This window comes from Erinaceus europaeus, chromosome 8, assembly GCF_950295315.1.
Source record: "Erinaceus europaeus chromosome 8, mEriEur2.1, whole genome shotgun sequence".
Lineage (NCBI taxonomy): Eukaryota > Metazoa > Chordata > Mammalia > Eulipotyphla > Erinaceidae > Erinaceus > Erinaceus europaeus.
Genome location: NC_080169.1, coordinates 52,857,015 through 52,881,166, shown reverse-complemented (window position 1 = coordinate 52,881,166; position 24,152 = coordinate 52,857,015). Strand labels below are relative to the sequence as shown.

The 24,152-nt window shown below is 36.2% G+C and overlaps 1 protein-coding gene across 1 annotated transcript; it reads right to left on the bottom strand.

The window, feature by feature from the left end:
* Nucleotides 1-7,454: 7,454 nt before the first annotated feature.
* BET1 (Bet1 golgi vesicular membrane trafficking protein) lies at nt 7,455-20,627 on the bottom strand. The gene is made up of 4 exons (XM_007522498.3): nt 20,470-20,627; nt 14,829-14,953; nt 10,610-10,666; nt 7,455-8,835 (listed from the first exon to the last, which is right to left on the bottom strand). Exons 1-4 carry the CDS (start codon nt 20,486-20,488, stop codon nt 8,680-8,682), a joined length of 357 nt encoding a protein of 118 aa, XP_007522560.1. The 5' UTR covers nt 20,489-20,627; the 3' UTR covers nt 7,455-8,679.
* Nucleotides 20,628-24,152: the final 3,525 nt, after the last annotated feature.

Sequence of the window (24,152 nt, the reverse complement as noted above, 5' to 3'; positions counted from 1 at the left end):
GCCAGCCAGGTTTCCCTGGACTGAAGACCCCACCAATATGTCCTGGAGCTCAGCTTCCCCAGAGACCCACCCTACTAGGGAAAGAGAGAGGCAGACAGGGAGTATGGATCGACCAGTCAACGTCCATGTTCAGCGGGGAAGCAATTACAGAAGCCAGACCTTCCACCTTCTGCAACCCACAATGACCCTGGGTCCATGCTCCCAGAGGGACAGAGAATGGGAAAGCTAGTGGGGAGGGAACGGGATATAGAGATTGGGTGGCGGGAATTGTGTGGAGTTGTACCCCCCATCCTATGATTTTGTTAATGTCTCCTTTCTTAAATAAAATAAAAATAAATAAATTTTAACTCTCTTTTCAGCCACTAGGTTCCAGATGCTACCATGATGTCAACCAGACTTCCCTGGACAGACGACTCCACCAATGTGCCGTGGAGCTTGGATTCTCCATAACCCCGCCCCACTAGGGAAAAAGAGAGGCAGGCATGGAGTATGGATTGACCTGTCAATGCTCATGTTGAGCAGGGAAGCAACTGCAGAAGCCAGACCTCCCACCTTCTGCATCCCACAATGACGTTGGGTCCATACACCCAGAGGGTTAAAGAATAGGAAAGCCATCAAACGAGGGGATAGAATACGGACTTCTTGTGGTGGGAATTGTGTGGAGTTGTACCCCTCTTATCCTATGGTTTTGCCAGTGTTTCCTTTTAATAAATAATAAAATGGCTGTATCTTTCATAACCCAGAAAAAAAAAATAAAGAAGCATGAAGGTGACTGTGTAATTTTTGCAAATATTTATATGAATAAAATTCTTTCAAAACTAGATTTTTCTAAAACTGTGATAATGCATACCCCAATGTTACAAGCAGTTATATTTGGAAGGTAAATCATTACTTCCAGGAAAAACATATTACTGTATTTTTTTCATTTATAAAAAGGAAACACTGACAAAACAATAGGATAAGAGGGATACAACCCCACACAATTTCCACCACAAGAACTCCATATCCCATCCCCTCCCCTGATAGCCCTCCTATTCTTTAACCTTCTGTGAGTATGGACTCAAGGTCATTGTGGGATGCAGAAGGTAGAAGGTCTGGCTTCTGTAATTGCTTCCCCACAGAATATGGGCGTTGACATGTCGATCCATACTCCCAGCCTGCCTTTCTCATTCCCTAGTGGGTTGGGGTTCTGGAGAATCAGAGCTCCAGGACACATTGGTGGGGTTGTCTGTTTAGGAAAGTGTATTTATTTTTAATAATGAAATTAGTCATATGTATGTGACTTGTGAAAAAATTAGCAAAGTGTTTATTTTATTTTAAAAGATTTCATATTGCATTAAAAATATTCAAAGGATTTAATAAAAAAAAAAAAGGAGGATCTGGCTTTTGACAGGGAAAAATCCCTGTAAGTTAATGTTTTTTTTCTATAGACACTTAAGTTGTCATTACATCAAGCTTTATGTTCTATTTACAGTCAGAATGCTTCCATTTTGAAAGCTGAAGAAATTCTACGTAAATAAGCATATGAAAAATGCTTCTTTCTCTTGAATAGTTGAAGAATGTCATGATGCTAACATCATCTATCGATTTTCAATTTTCAAAGTATTATGAGTCTACAGACTACACATGTTAAAAACAAACATCTTTCTTGGAAGATTTTGAAGGCTCTGTAGGATTTTATAGTGCCCCAGAGCCATTATTTTGACATGTTATTATATAATTCTTTACCTGTGATAGATGAGACTGAAAGGAAGCCAGTTTCTTTTAAGGCTCTGGACATATGTCAAGAAATAGCTGAAATTAGTAGAAATAGACTTCCACTGTCAACATTATTTGGATCCAAGGTGAAAAAATTAACATATTAGAGTTCAAATAATTTGAAGACTTTGTTTAAAGTTTAAGTAAATGCTATTTCAGGGAAGTTGCAGAAAAAAACTGATCTCTGAACTAATGGCAAATTTGTGTGATAGAAAATGCACATCATTTTTTTCCCCTTGTTCTTCCCCATCCCTTTCACTTCCAGAACCATTTTCTTGTTGTGAAGGATATAGCTTTTTACATTTGAAAGTGAAACAAAGAAACTATCACTAGAATATTTTGAGAACTTTGCTAAATAGGATACATTTGAAAACTTCTACATAACATATTCATAGGGAGTAAGCACATCATACTCATATTAAGGGATGTAATCAAGTAATGACAATTTGAGCATAAAATGTTTTGACAGTATCAACATTATCTACTAATTAAGATAAATGCAGGGCCAGCAAGATAGCACACTTATGAAGGTGACTACTTTGCCATCTGTGAGATGTAGGTTCGAGCCCAGTGCAGGAAGCTTTAGTGCCATGTTGCCTTTCCCTCACTCTTTGCCTTTTGTTGCCTTTTTTCCTTTATCTGAATGAGATGACCCAGAGCAGTGAAGCCCCAGTGATGGCAGAAAAATAAACTATAAACTGAATTAATTTTCATTATGTTTTTTAAATTTTTCATCTCACTTCATTCATTTGGTTAATAAATATGACACTATTTAATACTTGGATATATCAGTGTAGGCTCTTATCATTCTTCTTTGTTAAGGGATCAGAACATGAATTACATATTTGCCCACTGTTCAGTTTTCAGCATAAAAAATAATGGAGAATTTATCCTTGACAATGGCTTAGAATCTGCTTTAGCCCATGACTTGTTTAGCATTTGGATGTTTTTTGTTTTTTTTTACTACATGTTTATACAGATGTTTAAATCTAAATATGCTGAGTCAGATTTTTGCCCAGTACTTGACAGGACTTGGTCAATATGTGAGCAATGAAACTTTGCTTTTGAATCTTTTAAATCGTCTGTGATTACCTTTTGCCCCAAGAGTAATTTGTAATATTAATGAAGCACATAAAATGTACAAACATGTCAAGCGGCATCACACAGTAAAATGTTATAAGTGAACTATCTTTTCAACTCCTCTTGGATAATTTAACAACTTTGACTATCACTCGAGACCTAGAAATGAAATTTAGGGGGCTGAGTGGTGGTGCATCTGGTTGAGAGCATGCTACAATGCGCAAGGACCTGGGTTCAAGCCCCTTGTGTCCACATGCAGGGGGGAAGTTTTATGAGCGGTGAAGTCGTGCTGCAGATGTCTTTCTGTCTCTCTAGCTCTATCTCCCCCTACCCTCTCAATTTTTATCTGTCTCTATCCAATAAAGAAAGATAGGATTTTTAAAAAAGAAGAAGAAATGAGTAGTCTGGGAGGTGGCGCAGTGATAAAGCTTTGGACTCTTAAGCATGAGGTCCCGAGTTCAATCCATGGCAGCACATGTGCCAGAGTGATGTCTGGTTCTTTCTCTCTCCCATATTTCTCACAAATAAATAAAATCTTTTAAAAAAGTAAAGAATAAATAATATTTGGCTAGTATTTTCAGTGAAAGAAATAAACTGTGTTTTTGTTTTGGTGAAGTTGTACAGGTTATCAACATTTTAATTTAGTTGCAGAAGGGAAGTATTAGATTCATCTTCATTTGAATCAGTTACTATGAGATTACATCTTCTTAGGTAATTGTACCTAAGGTATTTTTTCCTGTTTGTAAAATCCCAGGCATTTAGGTTTAAACTAGTACATTAATACTTAATTTTCCCCCAGGGACTTCTATTGATTTTATACCATTGGATTTTACTCATTGGATTTTATACCACTGAAACTCACTACAACTATTATCATATGTTCAGTAAAGTGTTTTTCTGCAGGACAGAATGATAATGAAAGTGTGGAGAGACAAACTGGCCAACAAGACAGCTCACCTGGATAGTGCACCTACTTAAATATTCTTAAGTCCAGTCCCCACTGTACCGGGGGATACTATGATGGTATGACATATTTCCTTCACTGCCTCTGTCTCTATCTGGGTAAAATATGTCATCTAGGAATAGTGGGTTTGGGGGGGAAGCAAGTGAATGTACAGCAAGGGTGTTGGGGAATTAGGCAATAGTGAGGCAGAAGTGCTGGACACGCCTGCATACCTTCTGTATTATTATTATTTTATTAATTTTTTAAAATGTGTTTACTAATGGGAGAGAGAACCAGAGTATCATTTAAGCATATGTGATTGGGGTTGAATTCAGGATCTCATGCTTGTTGGGGGTTGAATTCAGGACCTCATGCTTTCGGGTCCTGTGTTTTACCTGCTTTGCCACATCCTGGACAATATGTGATTTATCATTACATCAGTCTCTAGTCACTGCACTTGCTTTTTCCTCTGTTCAGAACTCACCTCCAAGCTATTTATTTACTTATTTATTTATTTATAAAATAGAAACACTGACAAGACCATAGGACAAGAGGGGTACTTCCCACCACCAGAGCTCCGTATTTCTAATTTCCATTTTGAACTCTTCAGAGATTTTCCTACCATCTCATCTGAAGTGCTTCATTACTCTCACATCCCCTTGACTAAAATCTACATTACATATTTACTTCTTTACTGAAAATGGTTTTTAATTGGATTTTTCACTCTTGCCTCTGTGGCAATTTTGAAGATAAAACAGTTTGTAATCAATTAAAAGAACATTTTATATGCCCGCTGATGTCACATAAAAAGTTATCTGTACAGTTCTATAGTCTATTTTAAAAGTAGTCTAAAATACATTAGTCAAGAGTAAATGCAGACAGTAAAGAGTTCAAGGGGACAGGCTAGCATAGAACACTCTGAAACTAGCTTGTCTTTCAAGTATCAGCAAATTCCACAGTGAACAAAATTGTTATGGTTATTACCATTAGATTAAAATTCCTGCAATAATTAATGATAATAACCATAACAAATTTGTTCAGTGTGTAATTGGTATGTGTGTATGGACCTTAAAAAATTACATTTAGTTTACAAATATACACTGATCTGAATTTAAAATCTTACAAAGGTGTTCTTTAAAAATATCTAAAGCAGGGGCCGGGTAGTGGCATACCTAAGCCTATGGGTCACACCTGCAGAGGGAGAGGCTTCAGAAGTTGTTAAACATTATGATAGGTGTCTCTCATTCTCCCTCTCTCTACCCACCCTCATTTTACTTCTGATCTGTCAAATAGGAAAGAAAAAAAGTGGGGAGGGAATGGCCGATGAAATAGTAAATTCATCATGCAGACAATAAGCCTCAGCAATAACCCTGGTGGCAATTAAGCGTTTTACTCTAATAATTTCTCAGAAATATATACTTACGTATCAAAATAATCCTATAAGTGTATTACTGTTACTTATACAGTGTTATTCCTATTTTACAGAGAGCGACCACAGGAAATACTAAATGCTGGGCCAGCTTTAGGTAGTTGTTAAAAAGAACTGTAAAATAAATGTTGGTTAATGTGAATATTTTTTACATGACCTGAAACCCCTTTTCTTAAAATCCTTACTTCTTTGATAATCCCCAACATTTAAATAATCTTAATACCTTACAAAGTCCTTTCATGTCATAGGCAAAGCTTAATCTTGAAAGCCATCCTTTTCTTGTCATCACTGGCTTTCCTAAGGCTTCGTCTCATCTTTTTCCATTGTTGATTCTCATTTCCTTCTTCATTTTTTGTCCTTCTTTCTCTTTTCACAATGTACTAATAGTGTTTGCTGAGTCTTACTATAGCTCTGGTGTCAGATTATTTGCATAAAGAACACAATTAAATATTTTTTTAGATTTATTTTATTTCATAAGAGAAAGAAAAAAAGTGTCACGTGAGAAAGAAATAGTGAAGCTAAGTATGCTAGCTACTATGGCAAAATATGGTGCTTGGGATCAAACCAGAAGCTTCAAGCATGCAAATCCTTCAATCTGGTGCGCAACAGAGCGGGTAAGGGAGGAGTCTGTGCCCAGGAAGAGGCCTCTCCATGAAGAGTCCAACAATTTCTTTGCCCAAAATTACTTAATTCATGAATCAACAAGTCAGCATCTGATCAAAATTTCCATTTAGACATATCACCATCTTCTCGAAGTCTGAAACAAACTTACCTTTGCCATCACCAGGATTTCACCATAGCAGGCTGATTTTTTTTTTTTTGGGGGGGGGACAAAGAAAGGCAGAGAGTCAGAAGTAGAGGGAAAGGGGCTAGGCAGTGGTACAACTGGTTGAGCAAACATGTTACAATGTACATGGACCCCATCAGTAGGCAGAAAGCTTCAAGAGAGAGGAAACAATGATGCAGGTGTCTCATTCTCTCTCCTTTACCTCCCAACTTCTCTTGTCGCTCCCAATTTTTCTCTATCTCAAATAAATAGATATTTTAAAAAATATTTATTCCCCTTTGTTGCCTTTTAAAATAATTGTTGTAGTTATTATTATTGTTGTTATTGATGTCGTTGTTGGATAGGACTGAAATGGAGAGAGGAGGGGAAGATAGAGGGGGGAGAGAAAGCTAGACACCTGCAGACCTGCTTCACCATTTTTGAAGAAACGCCTCCAGGTGGGGATCTGGGGGCTGGAAGTGGAATCCTTATGCTGGTTCTTACTCTTTGCGCTACCTCTCCACATATATATATATATATATATATATATATATATATATATAATTATATATATTATATATATAATATAATTATATATAATATAATATAATATATATTATATTATATAATTATATATATTATATATATTATATATATTAATATATATATAATATAATATAATATATTATATATATAATATATATAATATAATTATATATATTATATAATTATATATTATATTATATTATATATAAATATATATATAATATATATATATATATATATATATATTTTTTTTTTTTAAAGAGAGATAGAGGGAAAGACATCACAGCATCACAGTGCTGAAATTTCCCCTGTCTGGTAGTAGGGGCTCCAGCCTCAGTTGTGCACATGGCAGACCAGGCTCCTTCCCAGGGGAGGTATCTTATCTTATTAACCTGAAAAGTAACACTCTTAATTATCATGACCCCGGTACTTTTCAATACAACATTAACTTAAAAACCTATGGAACAGGTGACTTGACTAAGAAACTGAGCAAATGGAGGAATACATATTTACATACATAGGTCATCTAATTCAAACTAGTATCCTCCCTGTCAGATCTGTCTTGCTACATGTTATTTAACTTGTTTAACCACTCCCATTTCACGGCTGTTTGTTTATTTGTTTTTTCCAAGATATCAAGAGAGGCCAAATGAAACAACATAGCCTGAAAACATAAGACCTTATTGATAGGTAATTAGGGATCAACAAGAAGGATTGAATACTTAGCAATATCAAATACATAAAAATTGTAATTATATATGTAAACACTTAAAAAAGATTTTAAACTATAGTTTAAAATAGCTTATCTCAAGTTCTGAAATAATACAGGTGGTACTTTTTTTTTCTGATTTTGCTTATAATCTGCATTTTCAGAGACATAGCTCAGGTTAAATGTCAAAAATAAGAGATTTGACCAAAGAAGCAAGAGTCAATTAACATATTTCATTAAAAACTTTATTTTTGGAGCCCAAATTGGATAAAATCCAGTAAGTATTGATACAGACTATTCAATAACATTTAAATATTTATTTCTACATATTAGTCTACCTTTGTGTTTTCCTTTATATAAACACATATACTGAATTAAAGTAACAATAGTCTTTTTTAAAATTTTTTTTTATTAATTTTTTTATTTTTGAGAGAGATGCAGAGAGACACACAGACAAACATCAGAGCACTGCTCAGCTCTGGCTTATGGTGGTGTGGGGGATTGAACCTGGGACTTAGGAGCCTCAGGCATGAGAGTCTGTTTGCATAATCATTATACTGTCATCCCCACCTGTAACAATAGTCTTAACTCCAAGTTTAATGTCCAAATGTTTTCATATTGTTGAGCAAATAAAGGGTAGACAATTAATTTTCTTAAACACTTTATTTTTCACTTCATAGTTATTACAACTATTTTTTTTAACACATATCATAAACAAATGGTCAACCAAAGTAGCTAATTAAAAAAAAAAAGAGCTATTATTAGCTAGGTCAATGGTACATATATATATGTACAAAATTAATATAAAATAATAACTATACTTGCATACATCTGTAATGGTCCCTACATGTTAATATGACAAAATAAAAGCTTCATTAAAGAATGAGGTCCTTGGGCAGAGAGAGGAATAATCTCATCACATTATTGGGAAAAATGTAGGTAAAAAGAAATTGGCCTGCAATATGAACCAAAAAAGAGGAGAGGAGACAGAAGTGCCCTCACTGTGGATAACAGTTCAGGCAAATACTTTTCTCTGTTTATCACAACTGTATTCACTACCTGAAGAGCTCAGTATCAGGTTTTCAAAATACTCTACTACTCTTCCACCAAGTGTCTTTACATGGAACATATCTTTATGGTAAGAGCAGATGATTACATTGCTCTTTCACTTGCCAGTTAGCAAACTACTGATAATCTTTAGGGCCAGACTACCTTTAAGTCACTCAGTACCCCCTGAAAAACGGGGTAACATTTTTAATCACTAAGAAATAATATTTAAAGAGCACTGTATTATCTACTGTGATTCATCAAACAGGAAAAAATCAGCAATAGTCAGTGGAAAGTAACAGTGTTTGAAAATTAGGAATATTTTAATTGTAGTTTTTTTTTCCAAAGTGGTACTCCAAATCATTACACTGGAACAAATTCCAAACGCACCCATACTTGCATCACCTCAGTTTAACAATCCAATAAATGACAAAAAAGACAAACAATGAAAACAGCATCATATAGCACAGCAGCTTTGTCTGGCTCCCTCTGGATAAAACCTTCAGTTTTCCCATAGTTTTACCTAGAAATCCTGTTGTAGAATCAAACTGCGAATCCTATCAATAGAAAAGGAAGACAATATATTCTAATATTCTACATATACACATATAAGTGATTGAATACCTGTTATTAACATACATTTTTAATGACATTTTGTACTTAGCCAATTCACAGCCTCTTTATAACCTGGATGATCAAACTGATTACCCCTTAAAAAACTGAATAGTCTCTGCAACGAGAAGAAGCTCTTTCACTGTACAGTACACATTTCTTCCAGTGCCAAAATAATTAAGTCTTCAACTATTTAGGTTTTATTCCTACTATATAGCATAAAAAGAGTTTTAAAAGTTAAACAGTGGATCTAAGGAATATATTATTGGGCCTGGTGCCTGCTTTTGCTATACATATGGCCCAGTTTCGAATGGAACCACATGGAAGTGCTACAGTACTGGGGACAGCTCTAGTGCTGTGGTATCTCTTATCTCCATCTGAATGGGGGAAAGGAGCCTAAGAGCACTAAAACTGCAGAGAAAGGAAAAGGAAGAGGAGAGGCAGAAAAGGAGAGAGAGAGTATGAGAGAGAAAGAGGGAGGGGAAGGAGAAGAAGGAAAAGGAGAAAAAGAAAGTGAAAGAGGGGGAGAGAGAGAGAGGGAGAGAAAGAGAAAAAAGTCTCTCTACTACCACATAAGCCATTTCCTACTTCCTTCTTTAGCAAAGTTCTCTAAGGCCAGAGAGTTGGCTGCATTCTAATATAGCAATCTATTCAAAAGTTAATATGGTTAACTATTACATATATCTCTACTTTTAAGATGCTTTTATTCTGGCAGCTAACTTGAAAGTAATTCTATTAAAAACTACGAGAACATCATGAAACAATGGCAAAATATGGCAAGGACAACAAATATGGATGGGGAAAAACTACATATTAAACCATACCTGGGAAACTGTGGATTAGAATGATGGCACTTTTAAAGAAATCACAGCATTCCAGTAATGTAAAATCCACAATATAATGATACCCCTCATGTAGTTCAGACACTGTGAAGTTAGTATACTTTTAGATAAACAGTTCTTAACTAGGTTTATGCTTCAGAATCACCAATGATGCTTTTTGAAAGATGCACATTCTTAGATCCTGCTCCCTGACATTCTAAATCAGTGTATTCAGAGTGAGTACCAGAAATAATTGTTTTCTGAAAGTATTCAATTTTGAAAGTGTACAATTTTCATTAGAAGGTTGCTTTCAATGTCAGGTTTATTTTTAATAGTATAATTTAAAAGTATGTGGAGAAATAAGAAAAGATTCATAGAATTTGATACCTAAAGTAAATTTAAGAAAATGGAAGAGGTAACAGAAATAGGTATGTTACTGAGTTTACTTATAAAGATAAGTAAAAAGGTTCTAGGATGTGACTATAGTCAAATTTTGCTTGAACTCGGATCCTTGAATGCATCCTTCCACTTCATACTTACTATGTGTGCTTAACTCAGTGCACCAAAGCAGCAACCCCCCCATCCCATTCTTTACCTAAGTCACACCTCCATCTACTGCTACTTCCAAATTACTTCTTACATGTTAGGCAAGATAAAAAGCATAAAAATATGATAAATAGATCATACAGTTATTCCAAATGAACTGGATATAAATTGCAGAGAATCCAGGCATAATTTTTTCTTGATCAATTTCAAAATAAATGTTAAAGCAACAGTATCCCTGAGTAAAAGACTAAAGTAGAGAATATTACATTGATATTTATTAATCAAATAAATTTAAATAAATTTAAATTTAAATATATATTTATCAAATAAAGTTGGAATCACAATCACTTACCATTTCAGCCAATAATTTATTTTGGTTTTTAACCTCATGGCCTATTTCAATAGAAAGCTATAAAGAAAACATACACATAATTACTTGTATGAAAATATTTAAGTGTTAAAAATAACATTGGCGCATATGTATTTTCTCAAATAAAATTACATTCTAGAAACATGAAATATGCTCTCTTCTTCTGATACTTTTTCTACTCAAATAGAAAATAAATTTAGAATTTCTATTTATTTCCAATTGAACACTGTTTAACTTCAACATATTCTCCATGTCCCCTGTTTTTTTCTCCCCCAGAGTCAAGATCTTACACAAGTGATTTTTATTTAATACTTCATTTACTTATTAATGAGAAAGATAGGAGGAGAGAAAGAACCAGACATCACTCTGGTACATGTGCTGCCAGGGATTGAACTCTGGACCTCACACTTGAGAGTCCAATGTTTTATCCACTACACCACCTTTCAGACCACTCACATGAGTGACTGGATGACTCCTGGCACAACTTTTTCATGCAAAGAGCATTGAGAAACACCTTGGCACCAGATTCCCCTGTTATCTTTATAATCCCATGTGATGCAGTGGCTTGTACTTTCAGTGAGTTACCTCTCTGGCCCCTATGATGTTTTTATTTCGGCATGCTCTTTTCTCTCTTTATATTATACATTAGCAATTCTCTATATATTCACTGTTTTATCTTTTAAAAATATATACAAGTATTTAACAGTTCAAATATGCATATTTTCCTAATGAAATTCAGACAATATTTTGAATATATGACTAAGCTGTTTATTTTTTTCTTAATTTAATGACATTTTCCTTACTGTATAATAAATGTCAACCAGAGAAATGGCTAAGCTAGTAGTGTATAGGACTTGAAAGTCTGAGGTCCAATGTACTGTAGTTGTGTTCCTGTTTCTCTTATTCTGCCTTATATAACCATCTCTCTTTCTCTCCCTCTCTCTCCCTCTCTTTCTCCTTTCTCTCTCATACGAAATAAATTTAAAAATTAAAGTACAATAAATAGAAAGAAATATAAGTTAGTGTTATCTATGCCCTAAAAGCATGTAAAAAAAAAATTCTGAGCCTCAAAAAAAAAATACTATATGGGTAATTATAGCTATAATTCAAAAACTTCATTTTCAAGAAATTTGAATAAAAACAATCAACTACTGAAAGTCTTAGCAAACTACTGCAAATATTGTTCTCAACCCATTTATGTGGAAAACATAATAGTTAATATTAGCAAAAACAATACTATAATTCTATAAATCAGAATATGGGCTTTTCCTCCAAATTTAATAATTTAGAAATAATAAAGCCCAAGCCCCTCAACTTTCTATAACTGCAGCTTAGGCCAGGAAACTAATTACTAGGACATCACAGCCTTTGTCTAACAAGAAGCCTAAATTACCAGTATTATAGTTTGAAAACAAAGCATTCAATTCTCCATTCCCTCCTTTTGATTTAATATGACTTTGAAAAACAATACTCATTTTAGAATGTAATAGTCTCCGGGTTGAATACAATTTGATTTTCCAAAGACTAATGAAATACCGATTAGGTTTTGGCAACATGAGCTTCTACTAAATGAGCTATAAGTATATAACATGTTTATTGAAATGCAGAATCAATCACATTCAATATTAACATCATCTTTTCTAAATTCCTTTATTCAATACATGTTTACTCAATATCATTAGTGAGTAATTATACTTGGAAAAATAAGCCCTAGGTGCTTGGGTGGAGGGAAATATACACCTACACAGTTTGCAAAGATGTGAAATTGTATCTGGAACAACAATCTTATAAAACAATATTTCTTCAATTAAAAAAATTGGACTTCCCTGGATTGAAGACACCACCAATGTGTCCTGGAGCTCAGCTTCCCCAGAGACCCATCCTACTAGGGAAAGAGAGAGGCAGACTGGGAGTATGGACCGACCAGTCAACGCCCATGTTCAGCGAGGAAGCAATTACAGAAGCCAGACCTTCTACCTTCTGCAACCCTCAATGACCCTGCGTCCATGCTCCCAGAGGGATAGAGAGTGGGAAAGCTATCGGGGGAGGGGGTGGGATATGGAGATTGGGTGGTGGGAATTGTGTGGAGTTGTACCCCTCCTACCCTATGGCTTTGTTAATTAATCCTTTCTTAAATAAAATTAAAAAAAATTATAAGCATTGGGTTTTCAGAAAAGTGATATATTTTTGCATAGAAGAATATATCATTGCTTTTCCAGTAACCCAGTACAATGTAAGAGCTCCCATTTTGGCAAATTTCTTTTATATACAAGTCGCTGTAATCCAGATGACTATGCTTAAAGATTTTATTTATTTATTAATGAGAAAGATAGGAGAGAGAGAAAGAACCAGACATCACTCTGGTTCATGTGCTGCTGAGGATTGAACTCAGGACTTCATGCCTGAGAGTCCAATGCTTTATCTACTGGACCACCTCCTGGACCGCACTGATCTTATGTTTATAATGGAAATTTTTACTTTTGATGTTTGAATTAGGTAAAGCTTGGAGGAATTGCAATGAATAGAGTCTTTCAGAAGGGGGAAGAACAGTCAATAGAAGGAGGGAGAAGATAACTAAAGCAAAGGGATAGCATGATTTAAAAAAATAATAATAATAACGGGGTAGAAGTGTACAAAGCACACTAGAATCTCTGTTTAGGACATTTACATTTGGGTATGTGAGAGGTAAGGTCCAGAAAACTGGTCAATCTTTGAAGTGGACATACTCGCTCGTTCAAGCTATAGATTATGAACTTTACTAGACTATGAGAGGATACTGAAGGCTTTGGGAAAAATAAAAATTGATTTAAAAAAATATTCAAGGGGCCAGGAGGTAGCGCAGTGGGTTATCCAGAGCACCTGGTGCAAAGTGCAAGAACCAAGTAAGGATCCTGGTTGAAGCCCCGGCTCCCCACCTGCAGGGGAGGCTGCTTCACAGTGGTGAAGCAGGTATGCAGTTGTTTGTCTTTCTCTCCCACTCTCTGTCTTCCTATCTCGGTTTCTCTATCCTATCCAACAACAACAGCAAAAACAACAATAGCAATAACAACAAAAATGGGAAAAAATGGCTTCTAAGAGCAGTAGATTTGTAGTGCAGGCACCGAGCCTCAGCAATAACTCTGAAGGCAATAATATATATATATATATTCAAAAGTAATAACTATATAAGCAGTATATATAAAAAGTACAAAGATAGAAAAGGTTATAATATTTTTTTCAATACTTCAACTAAGAAAATAAGGAGGTGAGGGGCACACCTGGCTAAGCGCATACATTACAGTGCACAATGACCCAGGTTCGAGCCCTGGGTTCCCACCTATAGGAGGAAAGCTTCACAAGTGGTAAAGCAGGGCTGCAGGTATCTCTCTGTCTCTCTCCCTCCCTCTCCTCTCTCGATCTGGCTGTCTCTATCCAATAAATAAAGACAATAAAAAAAAATTCTTTAAAAAAAAGAAAGAAAATCAGGAGGTGGCATTAAGATAGAACCAGTTGAAAGAAAAACATTAGACTCGGTAATTACAATGGGGTACAAAGACAAAAGGATGAAAGAATGGAATTTCTAATTAAGATGATAAGGAAGTAAGAAGAACAGTTTGGGAGAAGACGGACAGCTCTGAGACACTACTATAGAAAACATACAGTACTGGGGAGTCGGGCTGTAGTGCAGCGGGCTAAGCGCAGGTGGCGCAAAGCACAAGGACTGGCATAAGGATCCCGGTTCTAACCCCGGCTCCCCACCTGCAGGGGAGTTGCTTCACAGGTGGTGAAGCAGGTCTGCAGGTGTCTATCTTTCTCTCCTCCTCTCTGTCTTCCCCTCCTCTCTCCATTTCTCTCTGTCCTATCCAACAACGACAACAACAATAATAACTACAACAATAAAACAACAAGGGCAACAAAAGGGAATAAATAAATAAAATAAATATATATATATATATAAAAAAAGAAGACATACAGTACTTTAGATTTAACTATGGAAAAAGAAGTTTAAGATAAATAAGTTAAGTTCCATACCATCTGATTGGTCACACTTTCCAATCTTCTACTGTAATTATGTCCTAAATTTTGAGTGCACTTTGATCTCAGCTACAGTATTTGGGTAGCAAAATTCCTGAATATTAGGCCAAAAAAAGTTATCACTTTGTAATTATATAGTATATGTATACAAACAAATTTGGAAGTATAATTTCTGCTATATACTTACAGATTTTATAGCAGTTACTTTATTTCTCAGACTTTCAGTGAGTCTCTCATTTTCTTCTTCACAGGCACTATACCCACTATTAGCATAGCCATAATTTCCATAGTTGCCAGGAGGTATTCCTTCACCTATAAGAATCAAAGTCACAAGCATAGTTGTAACAAATATAGAAGGCACTTTCAAAGCTTGGATAGAAAGGAACCAAAAGAGACCCCTGGAGGGCGTTGCAGACCACGTATGTCTATAAAACCCACATTTCAAATGGAATTTTAAAAATTAATAACTAGAGGTCAGAATAATTCTAATACCCTTTTTAAATAAAATGAATATTCAATTCATTTCAGTATACAATTATTGGCTGTTTACTGACTGTCCACAGGACACTAAAATAGGCACTGATACACAACACTATTCTGACATATTCCCTGCTCAACAGACCAATACATTTTGAAAGAGATCTGCAAATGGTAATATCAACTATGCAGTAATGAAATCTGGCTATGGAGAGAAAGGAAGAAAGAGTTCATAACAAAGGGAGGGTCCTCAGTGACTTCTACTTCTCTTAAACTAGTAACTTCTAGAAGAACACTAGTTGACAATTAAAAGGGGGAGTTAATTTATTCTTGGACAAATACTTGAGAAACCGCCATATATCTGATCAATTGCTTATTCAAGGTGCTACTTACATGGAGTTTATCTTTTAGAGAATCTATTAGCACTGAGAATACAAGAATGCATTTTCCACTCTCCTGACTAATACAGGGCTTGATATTCAATCAAGCAGGTGAAATAAATCTTGAACAGTGGACACACATAAATGTATTGGGGACTAAGACATTTAAGTGTAGTATAGTGTTATTTATCTATACATTTTTATGCAACTAAACCTGGTATTTTTTAGTAAAAGAAAATAATATTTTTATTGAGGAATGGTGATTAACAAAAAGGTAAGGAGACTGAGTTGGCAAGATAGCTCTCCTGGATAGTGCATCTGCTTTGTTATGTACCTGACCTATGTTATAGCCTGTCTCTCACATAGGAGGATGTGTTGGTGCTGTGGTGGTATCTTTCTTTGTGTGAACCTCTCCCTTTAAAAAAAAAAAAAAAATTGACCTGGAGCAGTGAAGTGTTGGAAATGAGAGGGAGGAAAAAAAAAAAAAAAGAAGAAAAGGAGACTAATTTAAGAATGTAGTTATGACTACGAAAGATTACTACAGAGATAAAGTAAATTTGTCTGAGGCAATATATTGCAGTGGTTTCAATCCATCCACTGTGTGATCTTTTCACGGAAGAGCTCTGTGGCCTGAGTTAACCCATAAGAAACGAAATGGCTAGACAAGTCAAAAGATCTGCAGTGTTGCAGCTTGAGGAAGAATATAGCCCCAAGAGACTGAAATTGTTTCCCAAAAGAATTAAATGTATAGATTATTAGGACGAGACTGGACAGGGATTAATGTAAAATAAATCCAATGGTGGCCTGAAATTACAGGGAATGGAAAAATGATATAGAAATTAGAAGTCTTTGTAAGCTAAAAAACCTGGTGAGATGGAAGAACAAGGAGCAGTAGTCAGTTATGGCATTAAAATATAGTAAACATTAGATTAGGAGCTTTCTTCCATGTGCGCTTAACCCACTGCACTACCGCCTGACTCCCTTGATTAGGAGCTTTCTTATGGTACAAATTATACTATCTCTCATAAACAAAACGCACCCCCCCCAAATTCTTACAGCATTGACTGTACATAACTCCACTTCTGTACTAGACTATATACTCCAAGGGCAGAAACTGTTTACTGGTGGTTGTATATTTCCCACAAAAAGCAGAGAAAGACAGACAGTATTGGACACAATAAATACTTGTAAAGCAATTTATGAATAGAATCTGAATTCACTATTATTCGACTTTGAATGTGTATGCCTTTGGCAAAGATGGAATAATAGGTTTCTTTGAGGGTACAGTATGTCATACTTGTTTTATATCCTCTAAATGAAGTGACTACTTTAGACACAGAACATAACTACATGATCTTCAACACACACACACCCCTATAACAAAATGCTAAACAATTATATTCAAAAGGAGTCATGAGTCACATTCTCCTTAGTTTCCCACAAGTGCTAACACATTATCCATAAAGTTCTCCAATGTACTATCATAAATTACCCCCACTCAACAAATAGAATAATCAATGTTGAAATGCATTTTCCCTCTGTAAAACTGACACTCTATAAAAATTCTAATATGGCCCATGATCTATAAAAATTGTTTAATTTTATGTGACTAAGGTTCCAAATAAATAATAATTAATTACCTACAAGTAATTATTGACTGGATGAACTGACACAGTTGATAACTTCAAAGTTTTTACATTTTTCCCCTCCATTTATAGCAAAAACTCATGTTATTTTCTGCACAGGAATTTTTCAATCACATTTCCCAACTAAAGAGTTCATCTTACCTCATATCACCGAACCCCAGAACAAAAAATACAGGGGCCAAGCAGTGGCACAACAAGTTGGATGTGCACATTAGCATGCAGTAAGGATCTGGGTTCAAGGCTCTGGTTTGTCCTCACTTACAAGGGTGATTTACAAGTGGTGAAGCAGTGATGCAGATACAGATCCCTCTCTCTCTCTTTCTCTCTCTCTCTCTCCTTCACCTTCCTCTTTAAATTTTTCTATTCCTGTCAGGTTAAAAAAAAAAAAAAGGAAAAGACAGCCACCAGGAGAGACGGATTCCTAGTACAGACACCGGGATGCATTGGATTGTGGTGCATCCATGTGAGTACCCATTTATTGGGGAAACTGACGATCCTTCCTAGCCGACTGAATCCACATGGATCCCAGTCACTTTCAAAGCCAGCAACAAGCAGACATTAGGCTCAACCTGACGCTGTTGACTGGCTACGGAAGAAGGGCAAACGCTAGAAGAAGAAGTACAGACACCAAGCCCCACAGATAAACAGATAATCCTTGTAGCAATAAAGCAAATAATTAAATATCCAATATATGTTTTACTTATTTTTGCAGTGCTAGGGACTCACACTTGTGCAGTTTCACATCTCCCAGGCCGGCTTTTTAATTCTATATATGTATGTATGGGGGCAAGTGGAGGAAGGGAACTATACCACAGCACCAAAGTACCCCCTGATGCTGTGGTACTTCCATTGGTGCTAGGGCCCAAAGTTAGACCATGCATATGGGCATACAGCAAGGCACCACATCCTACCAAGGGAGTTCTCTTCCAGTCCCTAAAAAAAAGATAAAAATAAACTAAATTAAATATAATCTTAGAAGCCACTATTTCAAAAATTGTCACTTCTTTTTGTTTATATTACCTATAACTAACTGATAGAGCAGTCAAGAAGTGGTTCAGCGGTTGAAGTATAAGGTCCCCTGGACTTGATCCCCAATATCACATATACTAAAGCAATGTTCTGTTTTTCATTCTAAATAAATACATTTAACAAAACAAACAAACAAGCAAAAACCAGGTTCATGAAAAGAGCATAACACTTTACGCAACAGAATTTCATGAGTGAGACCCTGATGTTCCAGTTCAATACCTGGCCAGTGCCAAGCAATCCAAGACAGGAGGGTGGGGAGGGAGGCTAGTGAATATCAGACATCATCCTCAGCTTTTGTCCATTTAGAAAAAATGTAATTCTTTTGGACAGCCTCTGCACATAAATATTCACCAGACTTGATATTTATTCCAAATTTTAAATTGTTTTTTTAATTATATTTTTTAAAAGTTTTAAGTATTTCTTTTTTATCTTTATTTATTGGACAGAGACAGTCAGAAATTGAGAGGGAAGAGAGAGATAGAGAGGAAGAGAGATAGAGACACCTGCAGTCCTACTTCACCATTCACAAAGCTTTCACCCTGCAGGTAGAGACGGGGAACTGGAACACTGGTCCCTGTGCATTGTAACAACTGCACTGAACCAGGTGTGCCTCCACCCAGCACCCCCAATTTTAAATTCCAAGTGAATAAACATTGATAACTAAAAAAAAAAATCAAATATATTTTAAGATACTACCCTCGGGTTCTAGTTCTAGGATCCAGTAACAATCTTTAAAAGCTTGCCAGGCAATTCTATTGTATTCAGAAGCATCACTTCTCAAGTCATTTTCCTACAATTTATAAAAGCCCATTTAAGGACTGAAAGGCCTACTACAAAAAACAAGTCCCTTGGTCTGGCATGCAAAGAAATTTACACTGTGATTCCATGTCCTGTAATCTAGTCAGACTGGCTTAATTACAGTTCCTCAAGTACAGAACCATTCATTAATTCTAGTTCTAGAGTTTGCTGTGTTTGGATGGATGGTCCTTATCCCAAATGGAATATATCTCTAATACTCTCAATTATTCAAATTCTAGTTCATATTTCTATGTTTCCATGAAGTTTTCATTCCAAGTTCTTCTGAAACCTTAGAGGCATTAGTTATCTATCTTATCAATTCAGTTTCTGAATGTATGGCTACCTTATTGGACTCTAACTTTTCTTTGTACATGTTGCTGTTTGACAACATTAAAATTATTGTGAAGCATATAATGGGTCACAAACAAGTGTAAACCGATCATTATTCAATTTACACAATAAATTTGGTTATTAATAATACAAAAGAAAACTTAGGCACATAAAACTTGCTTAAAATCAGGTACTTTTTCTCCTTAAATTTATCTGCCTGTCACACAAGTATTCATTAAAAAAAACACAACTATTTTTAAAAGCTATTTCTTATACTGTAATTAGTCAACTTCTAAAATTACTGGCAATTTTCACGGATTTCAATACTTGACCCTTGAAAACAAGTTATTTTTCTTTACACACACACACACACACACACACAGAGAGAGAGAGAGAGAGAGAGAGAGACGGAGAACTTCTCCCCCCGAGTATCTCATAACTTTTCTCAGGTGTGTACTCTGATTAAGAATAACTTATTTTTACCATAATTTAGTAGAAACCTTGAGTATTAGAAAATATTTTAGTAGTTGTGTTTTAACTGCCCACTAATGTGTGTGTATGTGTGTGTGTGTGTGTGTCCAACTTATTTCTACTGTTTCCTAAGGCAAAAGGTCAAAAACAAATGCCAAGTCACCAAGCCTTGCCACAGTCTACTAACAGCTGAAGAAGATTAAGAATGCCCTGAGCAAAACGCTCTATAACCACAGTGTCGCACACTTAAGTCTTAAAAGCAATGATACGTACATTACCTGTGTAAATCACTATCAACAAGCCTTATTTTTAGTATAGTCCATATGCAAAGCTCTTAAGAGTTCTCTTCTGAACCTAAGATTCAGAGCTACAAAGGAAAGAAACACGGTAGTTCTCAAAGTGACACACATTAAGAGGATGATTCTAAAAACCTCGAATACTGAGCTGACACCTGTACACATTCCATCTCCTTTTCGCCACCTCTCTCAAAGTCACACCTGGGCTGTAACCAAACTTAAGGAAACTCCAACAATCACGGTCAAAATGTATGAAACGTCTCCAAAGACCCTTCCATAGATCCAATTTCTGGCCTAGACTCCTGTGACAAGAAAAAGAGAAAAGTCTGACATCCCCCCACGACCCCAGCCAATGGTGGTCGGCTCTAGGACCCCCGAACTTCGAACAGCCTCCTTCTTACCCAGGCCTGCACGCCTCATCCTGCCAGAGAAGGGAGAGGAAAGGCAACCGGACAGGTGGGTAGGAAGAGGTCAGGGATCACCCGGACAGAGTCTTCAGTACCAAAGCAAAAGGACCAAGGCAAAAGGAAACAGCAAGTTCTTTCCCTAAAAGCGCCACGACAGCATTAGAGTCTAAACATCGCGCGGGCTGATGGCGTCACCAACGCAGCTATTCGCAAGGGAAGACAGCATTGTGGGAAATGTAGTTCTCTATCTACGCAGGGAGTTAGAAGAGATTTCTGTATAGTCTCTACATCAGGGAGTTCAGGGTTTCTGGAGTAGGGAGAAAATGTTGGTTGCTGCGATACTAGAATCTGACCCTTTTCCAGACTCGATTGGATTGTGTACCCAAAGGTTTGAAATTGTAGGTCTGGCCCTTTCAGGACCTGGAGAAGATACTTTATCTTTCCTGATTGCTTTTCTCATTTCATCTCCCTTCCAGAGTTACTTCAGAGAAAACTATGGAAGTTTCTCCTCTCCCACCTAACTAATCTGAGACCCACTAAAAGGAAAGAGAAGGACAATGTATTTCCCCATGCACTCATCCACCCCTAATTGAATAACAAAAACCAGGTCCTCTGGAGTAAAATATTTGCATGCCAGTAGAGGGAAGGAACCGGTCCTTCCAAAGGCAATAAACACTTTGTGGGAATACAGAACTTTGGTGGCAGGTTTGATGTGGAAATATACATTGTAATCTTAAAATCTGTAACAAGCTATTAATAACAAAAAACTTTTGTTGTTATTGGGCTATTAAATTTTCTTTTTAGCATAGATTGTAATATTTATTAATGTTGATGAAATATACATATATTTACAATTCATAATAGTATATATTATCATATATGTATTTACCTGTAATTTTTATTGATTTACTAATGATCAAAAAGACCATAGAATAAGAGGGGTACAATTCCCACCACCAGAGTTCTGCATCCCATCCCCATCTATTGGAAGCATTCATAATGACTCAGGATCATTATGGAATGTAGAAAGGTGGAATGTCTGGTTTCTGTAATTGCTTCTGGACATGGGCGTTGGCAGGTCGATCTATACTATCAGCCTGTTTCTGTATTTTTCTAATGGGGCAGGGATCTGGAAAGGTGGGGATCCAGCACGCATTGTTGAAATCATCTGCTCAAGGAAGTCAGGTTGGCATCATGGTAGCACCTGGAACTTGGTGGCTGAAAAGCATTGAAATATAAAGCAGGAAAAAAAGTTTAATAATCAGAAATCTAAAGGTAAAATATAGCAGATGAGATTTAGGGGTCTGCATTTTGGAAAAAGCTGGTAGGTCTTTTTTTAGGTATATTCCAAGAGGCCCATGACTTTAATTTTTCTTTTGCCTGAGCCTGACAGCTAACGTGCAGGTGGCCCAAAGGCATTGTCTGGGGAGATGATGTCAGAGTGGAAATAGGACTAGAAAGCTGGATCAGGGGATTTTTATTGTAAGTACACATAAAAGCTATTTTTAGTACAGTTTATTGGCTGGAAGAATATACTTAATACAATCTTAAGAGAAAAATAAACTTCATGAAAATAAAATAATACATCACTTTAAAAACAGTGGGATTAAGTGAGATAGTATCTGCGATATTATTGAAAATAAGCATAAAGAATCACAAAAAAATGTTGACAAGACCTCCGTATTTAGTTTGCAGTCTGTGCCAATGTCTTCTGTTAGAAACAATACCCACATTCTATAACACAAGTATGTCAGAAATATTGCCTTACCTAATGAAGTCTTTGCTCCCAAATATGGGAAAAGTATATAAATACTGTTCATTGTAAACTCCATAGATTTGATCTGGGGCCCATGTCTATTCATATTCACCACAAGAGCTTGTGTAACCTCTGAATCCTTGTAGGTCTAAGCTCACATTCTGTGATCATAGCTAGGAACAGTCTAGGCTGTATTTACTGCAAGACCAGTCTTCCTCAAGTGAAGGAGTATGTTTACCCAACCTCCTTTTGGAGAGTGGGGCAGTCCCTACCATTGTTGTTCCACATTGAGTGCAAGGTCCTGTAAAAGCCCACAGGAGGTTTCATTATGTTGTTCCTGATGGAGGTGGCCAGTGACAGTGGAGAGAGGGATCTGTTGGAGGTCTAGGCCCATTATATCTATGTGGGAATCCCAGGATTCCCTGACTAGGGCCCTGGATGATGGGTGGCCTGGTAGTAACCAAAAGAACCATGAAAAGTAAACCATATAAGAAATGTAGGGCACCTAAACACTGCCTACTTGTACTTTTTATTTTACTGAAAGGATACTATTATTTACATGTCAATGTAGATTAATTTTTACTGATTGAATTAACTTTTTTTTAAGATGAATAGCATTTAGGACTTTTTCTTTATTTTCATAGTATAATCTCATAGAAAACCTTAATATGGAGGGATGTCTAGGAAATAAGTGACTAAATATAGCTTAAATCAGGCCAGGTGGTAGTGCACCCAGTTAAGTACACATGATGTGAAACACAAGGACTGGCATAAGGATCCTCGTTGGAGCCCCTGGCTCCCCACCTGCAGGAGGGTCCCTTCACAGTCAGTGAAACAGGTATGTAGATGTTTGTCTTTCTCTCCACCCACCCCTGTCTTCTCCTTCTCTCTCGATATCTGTCTGTCCTATGCGAAAACAACAACAGCAATAACAATAACAACAACAACAACAAGGGCAATAAAAATGGGGAAAATGGCCTCCAGGAGCAGTGATTAGTAGTTCAGGTACTGAGCCCCAGTGATAACACTGGAGGGAAAAAAATGGCTTAAATTATTAAGTCATATTAAAGATCCCTTGTGATTAAAGAAGCAAGAACAGGAGAAATAGCAAAGTCTGAATCCTGGTGGAAAATTTATAATCTACTGTTTTATTATTATTAGTTTACTTCCTGCTCACTTGCCCTACCTTCTGACTTTCAGGATCAATCCAAGGGAAAATAATACATCAAACTCTCAATAATGGCTCAATAAATACTAATAAGTTTTCCAATTATGAAGCAAACTCATCATCTCAAACATCTTATTTGAACTTTCAGAAAATTGAATTAAAATCACATTGGTCTTGGTTTGTAAACTGTTTATAGAATAAAATTTAGTTTGTAAGACAGTTACTTGGGTATCTTTCTGCTACTCCAATGAAAACAAAGGAAATGAATAGACTATAAAGCCAACTAACAAGTTGGTTTCTATTGGTGGTAAATCATCAGTATACCATAGGTGAAGGAAATTCTTGTGACTTGGAGTATAGAAATAGTAGAGAAAATTTTTCAAAAGGTAGAATTGATAGTGTGCACATCTGAGTGATGAGGTATGATTATGGAAACAAATGCTTTTTTTTCCAAGACGTTTCACTATTAGAGCAAATCTGAAGCATACTAAAACCTTAGGCCAAGAAACTACTCCTTCCTTATGTTAGTTAATCAGAAGCTTCCATCAGGAACAACATAATAGATCCCTTTGTGGGCCCCCATAAAACCTTGCCCTCAATGTGGATGAACAATGGTAGGGAATATTCCATTCACCAAAGGGAGGTTGGATAACATACTCTACTACCAGAGGAAGATGGGTCCTGAAATTAGTGCAGCCTGGAATGTTCCTAGCCATGACCACAGAAAGCAAGCTCAGACCTACAGGGATGCAG